The sequence below is a fragment of the Humulus lupulus genome, chromosome 1 (assembly GCF_963169125.1).
Source record: "Humulus lupulus chromosome 1, drHumLupu1.1, whole genome shotgun sequence".
In the NCBI taxonomy this organism is placed as follows: Eukaryota; Viridiplantae; Streptophyta; class Magnoliopsida; order Rosales; family Cannabaceae; genus Humulus; species Humulus lupulus.
The window spans coordinates 285,289,902-285,311,182 of record NC_084793.1 but is presented as its reverse complement, the minus strand read 5'-3'; the positions used below and the strand labels follow the sequence as shown (position 1 = coordinate 285,311,182).

General features: G+C 34.2%; 3 protein-coding genes across 3 annotated transcripts; 2 read left to right on the top strand and 1 right to left on the bottom strand.

Annotated features, from left to right (window-relative positions):
- Positions 1-6,434: 6,434 nt before the first annotated feature.
- LOC133808116 (uncharacterized) lies at positions 6,435-7,737 on the top strand. The gene is made up of 4 exons (XM_062245852.1): positions 6,435-6,483; positions 6,600-6,843; positions 6,984-7,091; positions 7,444-7,737. Exons 1-4 carry the CDS (start codon positions 6,461-6,463, stop codon positions 7,588-7,590), a joined length of 522 nt encoding a protein of 173 aa, XP_062101836.1. The 5' UTR covers positions 6,435-6,460; the 3' UTR covers positions 7,591-7,737.
- Positions 7,738-10,056: 2,319 nt separating this feature from the next.
- On the top strand, positions 10,057-14,453 carry LOC133808083 (uncharacterized). The gene is made up of 7 exons (XM_062245850.1): positions 10,057-10,445; positions 12,457-12,694; positions 12,781-12,971; positions 13,129-13,364; positions 13,467-13,710; positions 13,805-13,912; positions 14,173-14,453. The coding sequence occupies exons 1-7, from the start codon at positions 10,227-10,229 to the stop codon at positions 14,296-14,298; spliced, it is 1,362 nt and encodes a 453-aa protein (XP_062101834.1). The 5' UTR covers positions 10,057-10,226; the 3' UTR covers positions 14,299-14,453.
- On the bottom strand, positions 14,363-17,491 carry LOC133808100 (uncharacterized). Its single transcript, XM_062245851.1, has 7 exons — positions 17,262-17,491; positions 17,020-17,160; positions 16,481-16,579; positions 15,730-15,806; positions 15,493-15,601; positions 15,080-15,408; positions 14,363-14,723 (listed from the first exon to the last, which is right to left on the bottom strand). Exons 1-7 carry the CDS (start codon positions 17,329-17,331, stop codon positions 14,631-14,633), a joined length of 918 nt encoding a protein of 305 aa, XP_062101835.1. The 5' UTR covers positions 17,332-17,491; the 3' UTR covers positions 14,363-14,630.
- Positions 17,492-21,281: the final 3,790 nt, after the last annotated feature.

Genomic DNA, 21,281 nt, shown 5'->3' with positions numbered 1-21,281 from the left:
AAATGCTTTATGGAATTATCAAGCCTCAAGGTGTTTCTAGCCAAGTGCTTTAGTGGATAGAAATGGTGTGTCTTACAAGTGAGCATTAGGCTCCTATTTATAGAGTTTAGAGACACCCTTTGAATTTCAAATTTCACCAACCCCCATGGCTGTTACCAATGATTAATTTGGTGTTTTATGGAATTAAAATAGAGATTTGGGAGTTACTTAGCTGTTGGAATCGTTCAAAGTTGGATAAAAAACCGAAATTATAGAAGCTGTCAGCCATTAGGGCCGCGGCGCTAGTTCCAGGCGCCGCGGCCCTCAGTCAATTTCAGCAAGACATTTTTTTCAGTTTTTTCCAAAACGTTCCAATTTATTCCCACTTGATTTTGTAACTTCCATACACAATATGGGAGTTAAAATCACATCTCTATCAGCCATTTCTCAAATGGCTTTAAGAAATTCATCTCAATATTGTGTAACAACAAATCTACACAATAATGGGTGATATTTAGGAGTTACAAATTTGTGATGAATTTGTAACACCAAATATGTTACATGTTTGGATATTTCACATATATCCAAATAATGTAACTCTCTATTATATGTTACAATATGTGACACTCCATGTCACATTTATTTAATCTAAAACATTATATTATAAAATAATATAACATTCCCCCACTAGATTAAATAGTCATCTATTGTAACACTTATTTAATCAATCATTATATTTAAAATATAACATATCCCCCACTTGATTAAATAAGAACTCTCTCTTATAGGAGTCATTGCATTGATGCATAAAGTAAAGTGTTTTTCAACTTTAACTTTACTATAGTGTAATTATCACAAAATTTGTCGAAAATTTGGTTGCACTAGGCATTGAACCATCTTTTCATGATGACAAATCGGTGATAATACACACACCTTTGCGATGTTCACTTGAGACCTCTATATCTTGCTTTGCACCGTTAATGGCCATGTGCACTTTCCATTCATGGACGTTCTTGAGAATACTCCCAATTCTCATGAGAGGCGGCACCACCCCTATGTCCATATAGGTAGAATTCTTACAGTATTTTGTTACCAAAAATACTTGTCTTTACAAGACTGAATTCTATTAAAAAACCTTTCGGTTTTAACCCTCCTCTTGGTAACACACAAGTACTCAATATCTCAGATGGGACTTGTTTTGAGTACAACTAATATTCACTTGATTGACTTGTTATTACCTATTGAACCTAATACTAGTTGAATAACTAGTGTTAAGATAGGTTATCATCAATCGTGAATCTCTTTAGGGAGTTTAAGTCTCATCCCTCGAGATGATGCAGCCACTAAATCCCTCGTTAGTGGCTTAGTGAAAGGATCCGCCAGATTTTCACTTGTTCTCACATAGGATATTGAGATGACTCCTCTTTGAATCAATTCTCTTACATATCCATGTCTTAGACTAATATGTCTAGACTTCCCATTATACACTCCGATGTATGCTCTAGCCAATGTTGCTTGGCTATCACAATGTATCGATATAGTAGATACATTATCTTTGATTAGGGGAATCTCTATCAACAGATCCCTTAACCATTCAGCCTCTTTGCCAGTAGCAGCTAGAGCTATGAACTCTGCTTCCATAGTGGAATGAGATATACAGGTTTGTTTCTTGGAACCCCAAGAAATTGCACCTCCACCAAGTGTAAATACCCAACCAGTTGTGGAAAAGTTGTCCCCAAGATTGGATATCCAACTTGCATCTGTATATCCTTCTAATATCGAAGGAAATTTGGAGTAGTGAAGGCTTAGTTCTTTGGTTTTCTTGAGATAACCTAGGACCCTTCCAATTGCCTTCCAGTGATCCACACTTGGATTACTTGTAAACCTACTAAGTTTACTTACCGCAAATGCTATATCAGGTCTAGTGCACTGGGCAGCATACATTAGACTCCCTATAGCACTAGCTTACTCCAATTGAGCCACCGCTCTTCCTTCATTCTTCTCTAGTTTTACACTATGATCGAATGGAGTATTGGCATTTTTAACCTTGAGATGGTTAAATTTGTTCAATACTTTCTCAACATAGTGGGCTTGCCCTAGTGCAAAACCCCCCACTATGTTTCTTTACTTTGATACCGAGTATGGTATCAACTTCTCCAAGATCTTTCATCATGAAGGTTGATGATAGAAACCTCTTCGTTTCTTCTATCCCTTTCATGCTATTACTTAGAATAAGCATGTCATCCACATATAAGCAAACAATGATCACATATCCCTTACAAGTTTTGGAATACAAACACTTGTCTCCATTGTTATGTCTAAACCCATTAGACATGATGGCTTGATCAAATTTCTCATACCATTGCTTAGGAGCTTGTTTCAATCCATATAAGGATTTTACAAGTCTACAAACTTTATGTTCATATTTTGGCAGGACAAACCCTTCGGGTTGTTCCATATAGACCTCCTCATTGAGGTCACCATTAAGGAATGCTGTTTTGACATCCATTTGATGAACATACAAGTTGTGTATAGAAGCTAAAGCGAACAAAATTCTTATAGAAGTTGTTCTTGCAACAAGCACATAGGTATCGAAATAATCGATACCCTCTTTTTGCCTAAACCCTTTAGCTACTAATCTAGCTTTAAACGTTTGGATAGTGCCGTCAATGTGGTATTTTCTCCTAAATACCCACTTACACCCAATTGGCTTAGACCCCGGTGGGAGGTCTACCAATTCCCAAGTGTTATTGGAAAGAATGGAATCTATCTCATCATTTATGACTTCTTTCCAAAATGCACTATCTCTCGATTGCATAGCTTCTCTATAAGTCTTAGGATCATCCTCAACGAGAAGTACAATAGGAATTTTCCTAATGACTTCCTCTCTATTTCCTTCTACCATGTAGAATGAAATTCGTTGAGAATCTATCTCATCCACTACTAGACTTTTGTGATTTTTAAGCCTTTGACTTCTTCTAGGTTCAAAGGGTTGCTTTACATCCTTTTGAGAATTCTCCTCTTGAGAATCAACTTTGGATGTAGAAGCTTGAGAGTTGTTCTCATATAACAAATTCTCCTTTAGAGATGTTGAAGCTTGAGAATTGTTGTCACATAACATATTCTCAAAGAATTCAACTTCTCTAGATTCAATCACAATATTAGACTCTAAGTCTAATAGCCTATAAGCTTTACTATTGTTGGCATAACCAACAAAAGCACACTTTATGGCTCTTGAACCTAACTTTGTTCTATTAGGTTCGGTTTTCTTGCAATATGCAAGACACCCCCACACTTTGAAGTACCCTATGTTGGGTTTTCTTCCTTTCCATAACTCATATGGAGATATCTCATTTTTCTTCATCGGTATTCGATTAAGAATGTGACAAGCGGTTAAAAGCGCTTCACCCCATAAGTTGAAGTTCAACTTAGAAAACACCAACATAGAATTTATCATCTCTAGATAAGTCCTATTTTTCCTTTCGGCAACACCATTGTGTTGTGGTGTATAAGGTGCAGTACACTCATGAATTATACCATTTTCTTCACAAAATGTATTGAATTCATTAGAAAAGTACTCTCCTCCTCTATCACTTCTTAGCACCTTAATCTTTTTATTTAGTTGATTTTCAACTTCTAATTTATACAATTTAAAAGCATCAAAAGTCTCATATTTATGCTTTAAAAGAAACACATAGGTATATCTACTAAAATCATCTATAAAAGTAAGAAAATACATTTTACCACCTCTAGTTAAAACACCATTTAATTCACAAAGATCACTATGGATTAAATCTAGTAAATTAGATGATCTTTCTACACTAGGAAATGGTTTTTTTTAATCATTTTCGCCTTAACACATGTTTCACATTTACCATAGTTTTTAATATTGCATGCAATCATACCACATTTTACTACTTTTTTCATGGTTGAAAAACCTATATGCGATAGTCTAAGATGCCACAAAAATAAAGAATCATACTCAACAATATAGGCGGAATTAGCATTTTTATTGATAACATTGAAAGTTACATCATTGGTGCACAATTTAACCATACCCTCACAAGAGTACCCCTTTCCCAAAAATACATTTGATTTGGTAAGTATAAGTTTACCGGACTCAAAAACGGCTTTAATGCCGGGCTTGCCAAGCAAATCACCACTTACCAAGTTTCTACTCATTTCGGGAACATAAAGTACATTCACTAATGTAACTTTCTTGCCGGAGGTGAAGTAGACATCAATAGTACCTTTGCCAAGTACCTTGGATTTGCCCTCATTGCCCATTTGTATCTCATGGTTGCCCTTTGACTCTTCAAAGGTCTTGAACAATGATTTGTCATAGGTGACATGGACGGTGGCACATGTGTCATACCACCACCATTTCACCTTGCCTTGGACCGCATTCACCTCACTAAGGGTAGCAATTATGTTTTCCTCTTGAATTGCGTTCACCTTAGGTCCTTGTTGGTCTTTTCTATGTCTACACTCTCTAGCATAGTGACCCTTTTTCCCACACACAAAGCAAGGACCTTTCTCGCCCTTAAACTTGTTTGGGTTGGTTTTTGGACCCAAAGGTTTCTCATTACCCTTTTTCCCTTTGTTTTTGGGATGTTTTGGTTGTGACACCGCATTTGCTTTGGAAGTCTCTCCATTAGACCCCTCCATAAGTTTATCTCTACATATCGATTCCTCTTCGATTCGAATATGTTTTTGGATCTCCTCCAAAGAATAATCCTCATTTTTATGAAGGATTCTTTTCCTATAGCTCTTCCAAGTTGGTGGTAATTTAGCCACTATAGCACCAACTTGAAAGGCCTCGGGAAGCTCAATCTTTAACACTTTCAATTTATTAACAATAATTTGCAATTCATGAATTTGAGGAAGAATAGGTTTATCACCAAAAAATTTGAAATCGAAGTATTGAGATATCAAAAACTTTTTGGTGCCTTCCTCTTCCGCCTTAAACTTTTTCTCAAGTGCATCCCATATCTCCTTGGCCGATTTGGTCTCGGTGTAGAGGTCATATAGCCTATCGGATAGGGCGTTGAGGATATGACCCCTACAAAGAAGATTGTCCTCCTCCCTCTTCCTTCTCTTCTCCACCTCCTCGGGAGTGTCTTTGTCGGATAGCTCGGCTAGAGGTGCCAAGGAAGACTCAAGGATGTAGGCGATTTTGAGAGTGGTTAAAAGAAACCTCACCTTGTCTTGCCACCTAGTAAAATTGGATCCATCAAACCTATCCAATCTCACTAGGTCTTGGTTCATGATTTTGATTGTCTCCCCTTCCATTGAAACAAAAAGGGTTAAGCTTTTGAATGTTAGGAAAAATAATATTGTCTCAATGGAAATGGTAAGATTATGTTACAACTCTATGCAAAATATTACAATGGACAAGATTGATTAAATAAAGTGTTACAACTCTATAACTGAAAATACAAATAAAACAAAGGAAATGAAGAAGATGATGAAGAAGAAGTGAATAGTAAAATACAACTCAAAACAAAAGTTACAAATAAAATAAAGTGTTTGGACCAAATGAAGAGATTACAACTCTTAAACAAAATATACAAGTAAATAAAACAAGAGAATAAGAAGAAGAACAATAGAACAAAAGGAAGAACATAAACCACAAACAAACTCTCACTTACACAACCTAAGTGAAGAGGATTGGGGATCACCAACTTGAACAAGGTTTAAAACCTTTGTCCAAAAGCTTATTTCCCCCTAACTCAAGCACTAAGGGATCTCTCTCAGATTTTGGAAATGCTTTATGGAATTATCAAGCCTCAAGGTGTTTCTAGCCAAGTGCTTTAGTGGATAGAAATGGTGTGTCTTACAAGTGAGCATTAGGCTCCTATTTATAGAGTTTAGAGACACCCTTTGAATTTCAAATTTCACCAACCCCCATGGCTGTTACCAATGATTAATTTGGTGTTTTATGGAATTAAAATAGAGATTTGGGAGTTACTTAGCTGTTGGAATCGTTCAAAGTTGGATAAAAAACCGAAATTATAGAAGCTGTCAGCCATTAGGGCCGCGGCGCTAGTTCCAAGCGCCGCGGCCCTCAGTCAATTTCAGCAAGACATTTTTTTCAGTTTTTTCCAAAACGTTCCAATTTATTCCCACTTGATTTTGTAACTTCCATACACAATATGGGAGTTAAAATCACATCTCTATCAGCCATTTCTCAAATGGCTTTAAGAAATTCATCTCAATATTGTGTAACAACAAATCTACACAATAATGGGTGATATTTAGGAGTTACAAATTTGTGATGAATTTGTAACACCAAATATGTTACATGTTTGGATATTTCACATATATCCAAATAATGTAACTCTCTATTATATGTTACAATATGTGACACTCCATGTCACATTTATTTAATCTAAAACATTATATTATAAAATAATATAATATTACATTATATTATAAAATAATATAACATGGTGAAGTCTCATTCTGTGGGGCAATTGAGATGAGCGGCTTTCTCGATCTCAAGTACTATATTCCAATACCTTAATCTTTTACCATTTCTGTAAGCATCAAAATTGAGTAAACAATGGAGATGTATCAAAACTAGATATCTTTTATCCCTCACTGGTTTTTTTTATCAGGTGTGAAATAATAAGGGGTGGAATGAGAGAGTATCTGACACCAATGGGGCCAACTCCACTTCATGTAAACCCAATATTTGAGATAGGCCCTGTTGAACCAAGATTCTCAGAATGGCTTGTCTTTGAGGGTATAAGCGTTGATGAGAGTGGGAGACAGCATTTTCTTGACGCAACTGTGGCTTACAAGCGTGCAGTACTCAATGCCACTGACTACCTCTCCAAATTCGGATACACCAAAGAACAGGTTTCGTATAATTCATCTTATATACCATATGTTTAATAATCCTTAATATATGTGCTTTTACATGGAATCAGATAAACACATAATGAGAGCAAACTATGAGTCTTTACTATACTGACATAGAATAACTGGATATAATTCAGGCCTACCTTCTCTTGTCTTGCTGCCCATGTGAAGGGAGAATTTCTGGAATTGTAGACGCCCCAAATGCTGTGGCGACCTTGGCAATTCCAACAGCTATATTTGATCAGGTATTCATTTCGCACTTTTCTCTTTTGATTACCTATAATAATGTAATTGATTTTACTCTAAAATGCACCGGTTGTTCCAAGATGCTGATTTATACTGCCAGTTAGAAGGGAGTGTCCCAGAACTAGAAGGTTTTCTGTTTTTAGGGTGATAGTAGAAATTATAAACGAATGCAGTAAAAGCCAATAAGTAGCTAATAGTGTAGGAATCAGTTGAAACTTGCTAGAAAACCATACTGCAATATATATGGTTTAGGACCTTGCGTATACTTCTTGTTTTCTTTTCTTACAAATAAAAAAGCTGAGAACTGTTGATCACTACATTCGAAACTAATGTTGATTATGCCTCTTGCAGGATATTCGTCCAAAAGCAAGTAAAGTACCCGTAGGGCCCCGGGTAGTGAGAAAACCAGATGTCCTGAAATGTAGTTATGATGGAAATATTTACCCACAACAAACAACCCTTCCTCTAGCTCTACCACTTAAATCTCTACAAGGGTAGGGTGATGAATAAAGAAGGAGAGCGGTAATTGTAACTTAGCTTTCTGTTTATTGATGCTATAATATATGGTAGAACATATTTGTTGTTGAAACCATCTTTTCTTTGGAGGAGGGTGTAAATAATGCAATGACAAAGTACTTGTGCTAACTGCCATATAATTATATTACGTGGGAAAGATGATTAACCCCAAAAGACAACATGATTAACAACACCCTGACTGGAGCTTATATTTCATTATAATTATGTTTGAGATAACCCCAAAAGAAATTTAGAATAATTAAAATGCACCAACTGTAGTTTTAAAAAAAAAATTACTGATGATAATCACATATGGCCCTGTTTGAAATAGTAAAAGATAGGAAGAAATGTGTAATGACAGGTTCATATCAGAATAAGCGAACCTTTGATTAATAAGAAATTGGCATCAGAATCAGCAATGAGAGAAATTTTCAACAGATAACAAAAGACTTGAGTCATACCTGACTCCCTGATTCTATTACAAAACAAGCTTGCAGTTCAGCTCACCTGTTTTTTCTCACTGCCTGGACCAATTTCCTTATCAAGCCTTAATTTTATCAGCCAAGTTAGTTTGGGCTATGTTGCAGCACACACACCAATCTGCAAGAACAGTTGGAGCTTTATAAAATAATACTAGAGGACAAACACTCAAGATTTAGGATCTATATGTGAAGCCAATGCCAATTATGCAATTAACGGCAGATATCATACTTGGTAACCTTCAGAGTGAGTGGTCGCAGATGCATATATCACTACCCATATCAACTTCAAAGCAATTAAACAATAAGCGCAAAAGTGACTAGCAACTAGAGCTACAAGCTTAACATCTGAATTTTGACAAGAATATTGGAGTCTTTGCCACGAAAGCTATTCTCCATGCCAAAATTTAACATATAATTTTCTATATCGTGTATTTAGTTATACAATTATGAAACTCACTTGCGACTTAAATGTTGTATTTGAAATTCCATTTTTAGTAATTACAAAATTAATTAAACCAAGTGAATTAATTAAAGTGCGGAATGGTAATTAACTGTTGACACATATTACAGTTCTGTCGGGACAGAAACCAAACTTGTCACAACAGAAACTGAACACAATAAAAAGACAGTGCAAAACAATAAAGAACACAGCGAATTTTTACAAGATTCAGAAACTCTTTCGAATAACCTACTCCTTTGGGCCACGCCCAGAGAATAAAACCAATTAATAAAGAATCACAAGTACAAAAACATTGACTTAAACAAAACAAGACTCCCTCCTGAGATTTGCCGCAACTTTGTTGTATTTCTCTTCACTAATCTGATTTTGATTGAAACGTTCAACCCACTTGAACTCCCTTCAATGGCCAGCGAGTGCTTGCATCCTCCCGACGCAAGGCTTGTAAAAATCTTCTGCCGAAGACTATAAACGTTGTGTTCAAATTACACTGTGTATTCACTCATTAACATGGTATAAACTCACCACTAAAACCTAAACACACATATTACTACAAGATCACGTGAATACTTATGATTTTGAATACAAAGAGGAACTCTCACAAATATTACAATAATGCTCACAAATAATGCACCAAAAAGTTCACTTTTCTCACTGTCTTTAGAGCCTTATTTATAGAGTCCTTTTTAGAGAAAGAATTCTTCTAATAAAGACAAGAATCATAGAAGTTATTCTTAATTGTCGAAGAGTTGCCTTATTTAGAAGATGTTGATCCGACAGATGCGATATCGGTGGGGACAGCTCAGATATGTGTCGAATAAAAAAAAAATCAGTTTCCTGTTTGCAATCCTTGAGCTGTACGAAAAATATATAAGCAAATAAACCAAAAACAAGTTTGGGTAAGTACCGAATATTTGCACTATATTTTTTTCCTTCATAAAAAAAATGAGACAATTATAGGCTAAATAAGAAAGCATATTATTGTCCAAAATACACAAAAAGGAAAAAAGGATTTCCGAAAATTGTAATAAGGATAGCCAAACAATTCCAAAAATTATAATAAAGAAAAATAAATATTTCCAAAAATTATAATAAAGGGAATCAACTAAATCAAACAATTTATCTTTTAAGAAAACAAAAATCTCTATAAAAAATGCTAGGATTTACAGTATTTATATATGTTATTCTAATTTATCAAACTGTGTTAAAAATCTCACCAGAGTGAGATGTGAATTAAACATTATACGCCAATTTATATGAGGTACCAGAAATCATTTCTCATTCTCATGGAATGGCCATTCGACATATGGCATATATACTCAATCATTCATTACACAAGTACCCAAAAAGAAGTTACACTAAATAAAAAATCAAACTATATCAATCAACACGTAGCATGACAAATACAATAATGACTTCTCAACCTTTATGTTGTATATATCCACTTAAACAATTCTAGAAGATAAGCCTCACAAACAATTCTAGAAGATAAGCCTCACAATGTCTTGAAATTACCAAATCTTCAAATAAAACTAATAGTACTTACCAGTATCTACATACACCCCGTAGTTTATGACCAGCTTAGAACGTGGAACGATATATACCCAAGTCGGTAACTTTTGAAAATCCTCTCCATACAAATAAGATTACAACTTTTTGGAGTACATAGCTGATCACATATGGCTCAATATGGTCCGAGACTGATAGTACCTATAGATGTGAAGAAGAAGCCAAGGGGACAGAAGGTTCCACTTCACAACAGGTGGCACCCGGACATACCGCCGGTGGCAGAGGCGGTGACGGGAAAGGTTTTCAGAGTTGAGATGATGGATTTTAGCGGCGGCAGTATTACCAAGGAGTACACCGCCGATGACATCAAGAATGCTGAGCCTTTTGTCGTAAGTTTCTTATATTTGGAGACATAATATTATTTTAATCCTTTGCATCTTAATTTATTTTTGTAACTAACAATAATAATTAATTTATTCCTTTTTTAAAAAAATTGGTTTTACAAGATTTATTATACAAAAAAAAAATATTTGAACAATTAGTCATTTAATTACCCCCTAACTAGACTAGAGCTCTTAATATAAATTTGCCCCCAAATTTTTATCTATTATCAATTATTACCTAAGGTTGTTTTCATTTTTATCTTTAAATTTTTTTTTCTTATTAATTAATAAATAGCCAAATAAGTAATATAAAATTTTGAAAATTCTTAAAGTTATGTCAATTTTTTTAATTCTAATTTTCATGAGTTATTTACTCATAATTAGATACATTTTTTTAGAAAAAAAATTAACAAGCATTCATTTAATTTTACTAGTAAAAAAAACCCAAAACTAGTATATAAATTTGGAAATTCTTTTATTTTTTTTCCAAATCAATATTTTCCCAATTTTTAAGTTTTGTTTTTTTTACTTATAGCCAATATATAACTTAAAATTATTAAAAAGAAAACTTTTCCTTATTCAATTTTTTCTAATCATTTAATCAATTATATAATCCAACAAAAAATCACATAATTAACTTCTATAAATTATAGGTAAAATGTGAATATTTTTTTTAAAAAATTATGTAACAATTAAATAAAAATAAAATTTAAGAGCAAACATGAAATAATTTTATCGATTTAGGTAATAATTGATGATAGATAATAGTTTGAGAGTGAATTCATATTAAGAGAAGAATAATTTTTTTATTAGGGGAAAGTGATGGAGCAAAAGCACATATATATATATATATACATATATGAACTTTTATTAATATTTTGTTATTATTTAAAATAAAAATAATAATATTTGGTTGTCAAATATCATCTTTCAAACTTGAAAATTTCCAATCAAAATATTTGAATTTTGTAATGATAAATCTATAAATTATATCATGGGATTTTTAAACTACATTATTATATTTTCGTATCCATGTGATATCTGAAGAGCATTTCACATGGTAAATTGGTTTTCAAACAATTGAACCTATAGAAATTTACTCTGATAATTTAGTCCCTGGGTCACTATCTAAATAGTAGGTTAAATGAAGAAAAAATAAATGTTTTACATTGAGAAAAGGATGAGAAAAAGACAAATAAACGATAAATACAATGCCCAAGTTTTCAATCTACACTTTTTTTTTTGGCTGAAAATGAATGCGTAGATGTTTAATCCAATGAAATCACATATTCTAGGATTTCCTTGTCAAATGAGGTCACAACTTTTAGCATTACCTATCTAAACCGAGTCTCTACTCTCAATTTATTTAGCCAAGTCAAAATAATAAGACTATATAAAAAAGTAACACATGAAAACACAGCTCTAATCTCTCTTCTCAATGCTAGTACATTACATTGTTCCTCTAGTTTTTTCCTATGGCTCCCTTGACGCCAAAACTAGTAGTTTGTGTTGATTTAAAGAGCAAACCATGGCAGCAGAACCTGCCTCTTCACAACCGTTGGCACCCTCACATTCCGGCTGTGGCCGAGGTTAAAACCGGTGAGCTCTTTAGAGTAGAGATGGTTGATGCCACAGGTGGTGGTGTTAAAGATGACCACTCTGCTTTAGATATTAAATTCCTAGACCTCTCAACCGTAAGTACATAATTTTGTACGTTAAGAGCTTTTGAATACTTAAAAGACAAGAATAATCAAAACATACTAACTAATATTATTGTTACCTTTGTTGCTGTTCAAGCCTTCGTAGTGTTTAGTAACACTTTTTTTCTCTCTATAAATATTTACTTATTGGTTACTCGTAGGATTCATTTTGGACACTTACCATTCATCAAGTAATCTATACATATCACTAATCTCTCTTTCATGCAGTTTCATCATTAATCATATGTATATGTATTTCACAAGGTCATTCACTCTAGAAGATAATGTTAACAATATATGAAAATTGGCCCCTGCAGGCTCATTATCTTAGTGGACCAATAAGAATAGTGGACAAGGATGGGATTGCAGCTAAGCCAGGGGATCTTCTGGTGGTTGAAATCTGCAACTTGGGTCCACTCCAGGGAGATGAATGGGGTTACACAGCCACATTTGATAGGGAAAAAGGAGGTGGTTTTCTAACTGATCATTTTCCTGCTGCAACTAAAGCTATTTGGTATTTTGAAGGAATATATGCTTACTCTCCTCACATACCAGGTAGCTTCTAGCTTCACAACCTCTCTGGCTCTTATTGAATTAATCGGTCTCAAAACATATGAAAATTTTCTAACGGTCATTAACAGGAGTAAGATTCCCGGGTTTGACTCACCCGGGAGTAATCGGAACAGCTCCATCAATGGAACTCCTGAACATTTGGAATGAAAGGGAGAGACAGATCGTTGAGAATGGAGTTGAGTCTTTGAAACTTTGTGAAGTAGTACACCAACGACCATTGGCCAACTTACCAACTACAAAAGGTTGCCTTCTCGGAAAGGTATATATGACTAATTGAAAGTACTACCAATGCTATGGAGAATGATACTATCCAACATCACAACTAAAATAGATATGAGACTCGCGTGTAAAATTGTATTAATATGTGATGTCACCACCATAGCTACACTTGAACATTTCTTTTCTATAATGTATAGATAGAAGAAGGTACTTCTGAATGGGAGAAGATAGGTAGGGAGGCTGCAAGAACAATACCAGGAAGAGAAAATGGTGGGAATTGTGACATAAAAAACCTCAGCAGAGGGTCGAAGATCTACCTTCCTGTATTCGTGGAGGGAGCCAATCTAAGTACTGGGGACATGCACTTTTCTCAAGGAGATGGCGAAATCTCATTCTGTGGGGCAATTGAGATGAGCGGCTTTCTCGATCTCAAGTATAATTTAATCTTTTACCAGTCCTACTAGCATTAAATTTGAGTAAACAATGGAGTATCAAAACTAGATATGTTCCATTTCTCACTGGAATTCTTTATCAGGTGTGAGATTATAAGGGGTGGAATGAAAGAGTATCTGACACCAATGGGGCCAACTCCTCTTCATGTAAATCCAATATTTGAAATAGGCCCTGTTGAACCAAGATTCTCAGAATGGCTAGTCTTTGAGGGTATAAGCGTGGATGAGAGTGGAAGGCAGCATTTTCTTGACGCAACTGTGGCTTTCAAGCGTGCAGTACTCAATGCCATTGACTACCTCTCAAAATTTGGATACTCCAAAGAACAGGTTTCATATAATTCAGTTATAAGAATCAGATAAAAACAGATAGTAAACTTTGACACCTTGACTACACTAACATGGAATAAGTGGCGAAAATCAGGTCTACCTCCTATTGTCTTGCTGCCCATGCGAGGGAAGGATTTCTGGAATAGTAGACGCCCCTAATGCCGTGGCAACCTTGGCAATTCCAACAGCTATATTTGATCAGGTATTTGTTTCACCCTTTTTTTTATGGAATTTCGGTTACCTCTTAAACCAATAATTGATCATCTCTAAATTGCACTAATTGTTCAAAGTTGCAAATTCTAATACAAGGGGTTTTGTTTCCCCTTTATTGTAATAACAATTATAGAAACAAACACGAATGAATGTCTTTGTCAATAAAGGATAACCAAACTGTAGCAAAAGTCAATAATTGCAACCGTTGATCATACATAACATTCTAAAATGCTCATTATGTCTTTGCAGGATATTCGTCCAAAAGTCGGTAAAGTGCCTGTGGGGCCCCGGGTAGTGAGGACACCAGATGTTCTGAAATGTAGTTATGATGGAGATTTGCCCATGACGAAGAACCCTTCTAGCTCCACCACTTGAACCTCATACATGAAAAAAGTCTAGTATTTGCGTTTATTAATGCTAAATAAAAAGTAAAACTGAGTGCAAGTAGAATTGGCCTAATTCACCAAGAGTACCCCTGTATCAATGACAATGTTTTTACATTATTATGTGAAGAAAGTTTTCTTTCTCAATCATCAGCCTAGTTCAAAAGAAAGACACCATGACTGATACTAGTAGTTAAAAGCTACAGAAAAAACTGAGACCGCCTAAACATATACTTCATCATAAATTATGCCAATTGGTTTCCTCACTAATTGCAATTAAGAAACATGTGGCAACAAGGCAGAGCACCCTATTACTGTGCATTTTTAGTAATATATCGAAAGTGTTCGGTGGTGTTTCAGGGACGGAACCTGAACTCCAACAGACCAAAGCCAAAGATCTAGCTCGACGCTGAGTACCTGAATACACAAAGTCCACAAATTCAAACAATTAATAAACAAAAAAACAATAGAAAGAGCAAGAGGAGAAAACTGAGAAAGTAATATATTATGTTCGAGACACCCCAAAAGAATTTCCAATAACTAAATGCATATCAATGTGAGCAAACCTACTGATGATAATCACATACACGCTGTTTGAAATAGTAAGATGATAAGAACTTTGTACTATACTACTATCAGGTTCATGTTATCACTTACTAGATTAAGTCCTCTTTGATTAACAAGCTCGTGTCAGAATAAGGTAAGAAGCTTGTAACTCACAACAGAATCAAAAGTGATAAAATCTCTCTGCTAACAGGAGATTTTGGCTATACCTGATTTCCTGATTTGTTACTGATTAACTCCCTCATTTTTTCCACGGCGTGAATAGAGCAAGCTCTCAGTTCAACTTCCTCCTCACTGCCCGGACCTATTTCACTATCAGCCTCAATTTTGTTAGCAAGGATTGAACTATATTTGAGCACACCAATCTGTCGTAGAACAGCTGGAACAATATAATCTGCCATTATGGTGATAGAGCCAATGTCATTGAATTCTCCATATCCTTGACCCTGGAATGCACCCCATAAATCTGCAGCAAATATCTGGGCTCTTTTATACAAGAATACCTGGTGTCCTTTGTAGAGTGAGTGGTCTCTAAAGCCTGTACAATAACAGAAACGTCAAGATACCAGCTTCTGTGAAACTCAACCTAATACAAAATTTTCAAGCAATTAAAAAAGGATACCAGGAAAGTGACTAGCAACAAGAGTTACAAGTTTAACAGCAGATTTTCCACTAGACTCCACAAGATTAGATGCTTTGCCACCAAAGCTTCTCTCCAGTTCAAATCCAACCTTAGAAATTTCCCCACGTTAGTTTAGATCCACAAAAGAACAATATGTAGACAATTAGAAACGTAAGCCAAGCAAGATAGAATGCAAGAAATGAACATCGAATTATTATTTTTACTCTTGGAAGTCACCTCATGCAGCAACCGAATGCGTTCATCCTCCAAGGGGAGTGGCCTCGGCCATTTTAACAGCGCTCGTAATTGAGGACCTTGCAAAGTGAAGATATGTCATCAGCTTACAATACGTACGAAAGATCATTGCCTCAATATGTGCTTGTATGTTTTGCAAAGACGTGAACTCCTTGTATGTGAGTCAAATTTAAATTTCTACAAGACCTTAGGAAGAATTGTATTGAGAATGTAAACTAACAAAAATTGACGTGAGAAGGAAATTCATAATCTTTATCCATCAATCTACGAGATGTAAAAGTTAATGTAGGTTTTGAAAACAAGATAAAGATACATCTGTTAAATTGCCACATAGATTTCATTTTTCCTATTGTGCTTAATAAACCAAGCCTTAGAATTAGTTGAGTAGCTGAATTAAAAATCTAACTGTGCTGCAAAAAAAAAAATGTAGACCATGTTCTCCTTAATGAATCAGTAGTGAGTTGTCACAGATTACATAGGCTTCAAGTAAGTAATCCACATCCAGAAGCACTTAATTAATCACCTGATCTAGCTTGTCCCTGGTTGAGTTTATTTAAAACCTTACATTTTTAAAATGTTAACAGAAAATAACTCAAGATAGAAATATACACATATATCTACATCTATCCATTCATGTTTGTGATCATAAAAGCATAGTGCAAGTATGTGAAAACATATGCATGCATTGTTAAAGAAAGATGCACTTCAAAAGTCAAATAATAAGGCCATGTACCAGTGTAACTCTGCAAGCGATCTGCATCAAAAGCTGATTTGTCATTCAGTAGAGCTTCCTTCAGCCCCGAAGCCAAATTATCATAATTTAAATCAGCATCTATGAAATACAATCAAAAGAAGAAGAAAAATCAATCATAATAGAAGAAGAAGAAACTAAAGAGATTGTAATTCATAAGTGGATTATTTTATTTTAATATAAGGTTAGTTCACTAAAGAGGGTAGATTTAAAATGTTGTCTAACCATAAAGTTTGTAAGGAAAAAGTACAAAATTCCTATCGTTCTAAAAAAGACCAAAAACTTACTACTTGCAGTACTACCTATACATAGAGAAGGAGAATCTAAAATATACATTTTTGTCAGTATTTTTTTTATTTCTTTCTGAGCTTGAAAATAATAGTATAAAAAAACAAAAAAGAGAATTTCTTTTGTTGGTCCCATTATCATCGGCAACAATCCAGTACAACGTTATCCTTATTTTAAAATACATTTAGGATCAAAAGGAAAAAAGATAAGAAAGTTTAGAAAAGAGACTATACCAGGCCAAAAGCAGAAATTCAAAGCGTCCAACACCAAGAGATACTGGACGGTGAGAGGCCCATTATCAAAATAGTGAATTCCTTCAAAATCCCATTTCACTTTCGGAATCGAATCGATTGTCTGCACCACTTTTTCTATCCCTGTATATTTATTTAATACACGCTGACTTAAAAGCTATAATAATGAATAAAAATGTCGAAAGTGCACTCTCTTTTCTATTATTTAAAAAAAAAAAAAGAACCTGAAGAGTCGACAACGACATGAGAAGAGTGACTGGCGACCCAAGCAGAGCTGGCCCTAACATCGTCCATGGTTAATCCTTTATCCTTGTGTGTATCCTGAGATTTCAAACCCTAGATAATGAGAAAGAGAACCGGCTTGCTGTGATACCTAACAAAAAAAAAGTAACTAGTAATAGCTGCGGCTGAGAGAGGAGTGGTCTAATAACTCACTCTCTATTTCATTCGAAGTTTCCCGCTTTTATATATTTTTTTACATTTATTTAGACAGTTTGATTCGGAAATACCGTTTTTTTGGCCACAAACTTACTATCTATTTATTTCTATATCTATTACAAAGGTGAGGGTTGAGGTGAGGTGACATGTTTAAGATTTTTTCATTCTATTTTTTCATTTGTTTACAATTTTTTTTTTTTGTTTTAGCATTTTAGTTATGTTAAGTTATTATGAATTTATTGTATTTGATGAGGTGAGGTGGCATGCTCAAGCTTCTTCCATTCTATTTTATTTATTTTTTCATTTTTTTCAATTTTTTTTTTAGCATTTTAGATGTGTTAAGTTATTATGAATTTATTGTATATATTTTAGTAGTATTACAACAAAAAAAAAATAGCCTTTCAATTATGCCAAATTATTATCACTTTATTATTGTATTATATTTTAGTTTTATAAAAAAAAATCATCTCCTAATTACATAATATAACGTAGGGTATATAAATCGATTTTAGTTTCTATTTTTCTTTAAGGTTGTCTCTTTTTTTTTTGTTAAGATACTCTTAATTTCATTATTCACTTCTTTTTTTTTTATCAAGAAATGGAAGATTATATTGAACAACCAACTAATATAAACAAAAGCTGGAGCAGATAGCTCCCCCTCAATTACAGACTAGAGAAAAAATGTATCATCAATTTCTCCTTCAAATTCAGATTTTTACTTCTACGGCTAAGGTTATTAACTCTAGCTTTAACCAAATTTCTAATAAGTACATCAACATGGGCCACAGAAAAACAACAATTTTCCAACCAGCACTTGTTTCTATTTTGCCAGATGAAATACACTGAAGCAGCCAATGTAGCTGTAACTACCCGAGACAAGTCATCCTTACTGGGCTCTTCCAGCCAGCAACACCAATTCTGGAAATTCCCAGGCCAGATTATATCTCCCAGCCAATTAACAACCGATTGAAGAACTTTCCTAGAAAACAAACAGTCAAAAAATAGGTGAGCATGGCTCTCCATAGCAGACTCACAAACCGGGCAACATTGAGAGATAACAGGGATATTGCAGTGTTGTAATAAGTCTCTGGTAAGAAGCTTCTGATGATAAGCCTGCCAAAGTATAAACATGTGCTTGGGCACTGAGAGTTTACACCAAATATTCTTCATTCCTATGCTAGGGGAACCAGAAATGGATAGCAGATATAGTTTATTCAGCTTGAGTTTCCCCTTACAAACAGCAGCATTCATAATCGAATCAGACAAAAACTTGCTCACCTTAACTAGCTTTTTCCAGTACCAGCTAGTATCTTGATGCAATACATAATCCCAAATCCGGACGCCTTTTAAATAGATGCAATTCACCCATTTGACCCAAAGACTATCCTGTTTAGAAGAGATCGCCCAAACGTATCTAGCAAGGTTAATCTTATTCCAGAGAACGCCCTCTTTAAATCCTAAACCACCATAGGACTTAGGTCTGTAAACATGGTCCCAAGAAGCAAGATGAAATTTACTTCGGAAGCCATTACCACCCCATAAGAAAATTCTGCACAAACAGTCAATTTCTTTGATAACTTTCTGAGGAAGGAGAAATATGCTCATCCAAAAATTCCTTATCCCCAATAAAACAGACTGTATAAGTTGCACACGCCCAGCATAAGACATATTACGGCTGGCCCAACCATGAAGTCTTTGCCTAATTTTCGAAATTATGAGATCACAATCCATAGCTTTCCACTTAGTAGGCCGCAAAGGAACACCAAGATACACTAATGGAAACTGCCCTTCTGTCATATTAGTAATACTCAGAAGTTTCTCCTTCTCAGCTATAGAAATACCCCCAAAACAAATGCGAGACTTAGCTTGATTAATACTCATACCAGATGCTGCTGAAAAGGATTTGAAAATCTGCTGCATGAGCTTAATAGAACTGTCATGAGCTTTACAAACTAGCAACAAATCGTCCGCAAAACAAAGGTTAGTTATGTTCAAAATCTTACAAAGCGGATGAAACCTGAATTTCTTATTTTTAGCAGCCCCATGTAGAGCTCGTGTGAGGTATTCCATAACTAGAACAAAGAGAAGGGGGGAAATAGGGTCACCTTGACGCAGCCCCTTACCACCCTTAAAATTACCATAGAGTTGACCAGTCATAAGAATGCAATAGGAAGATCCTCTCAAACAAACCATAGTCCATTTAATAAACCTACCAGGGAACTTGTAAGCATTCAACAGATTCTCAAGAAAATCTCAATCAATAGAATCGTAGGCTTTGCTAAGATCTATTTTCATTAAGCACCGAGGCGACACTCTTTTCCAGCTATAGCCTTTAAGAAGGTCTTGGAGAATAAGAACATTATGAGCAATAGTTCTATTCTTAACAAAAGCTCATTGGTTCTGATTTATCAACTTGGGAAGGATAGGAATCAACCTGTTACAAAGCATTTTAGATATACATTTGTATAGGGTATTGCAGCAGGCTATTGGGCGATATTCTGAGGCATTTGAGGGTTGACTAACTTTAGGAATAAGAGCTAATATGGTACTGTTCAAAGTCTTCGGAATGTATCCTATATCAAAAAATTCAGTCACTGCTGAAGCCACTTCTTTCCCTATGACAGGCCATAGACTCTTGTAAAAATCAGCCCCAAACCCGTTCGGACCCGGGCTCTTTACTGCCTTAATGCTAAACATGGCTGTTTTGACTTCTTGGTAAGTGAAAGGTTTGATCAGGAAAGTTTGGTCATCAATGCTAAGAATAGGACCCGAGAACACTACTGAGGACTCAATAATCCCATTATTCACCTCTTTATTATTGTATTAAATTTCAGTTTTTTTATAAAAAAAAGCGTCTTCTAATACTTTTTATATTAATTAATAATCATAATAATAATTAATTAAAAATTCATAAAAAAAATACATTTACATAATATAATATAGAGTATATAAATCGGTATGTTATCGATCAAACACTTTTTTAAAATAATATTCTTTTTTTTTTAAAATAAAATGGAAGAAGCTTAAACATGCCATAATGTATAGTATATATTTTAGTAGTATTACGACAAAAAAAACGTTCATAAAAGCCTTTCAATTATGCCAAATTATTATATCTTTATTATTGTATTATATTTCAATTTTATAAAAAAAAAAAAAAAATCTTCTAATACTTTCTATACTAATTAGTAATCATAATAATAATTAATTAAAAGTTCATAAAAGAATACACTTCATAACATAATGTAGAGTATATAGATTGGTTTCAGTTTCTCTTATTTTTTAGGTTGTGACGATACTTTTTATATTATTTAATAATGATAATAATAATTAATTAAAACAAAAATATATATAATTGTACTCCCATGCCGGCTCTAATGGTGTGCAAGCTTGGCTACTGCACAGGCCCCAAAAAATAAAGGGCCTAATATATTTTTTTTTAATGTTTTTTAGATTTTTTTTTAATAAACCCAATTAAACAACCCAAAATATAGGGTCTAATTTGATTTTTTTTCTCTCTTTTTTAGTGATTTTTTAGTTTTTTTTTTCTTTTAGTGTTAAAAATTTTATTTACAAATTACAATTTTTTTATTAGGGGACTAATTTTTAAAATTAAAACAGGGCCTCCAAAATATTTAAGACGGCCCTGTGTACTCCTATATTAGTCTCTCTTTTTTTATAAAATATTCTTAACTCCATTATTCACCTCTTTATTATTGTATTACATTTCAGTTTTACAAAAAAAAAAAAGTCTTCTAATACTTCTAAATTAATTATTAATCATAATAATAATTAATTAAAAGTTT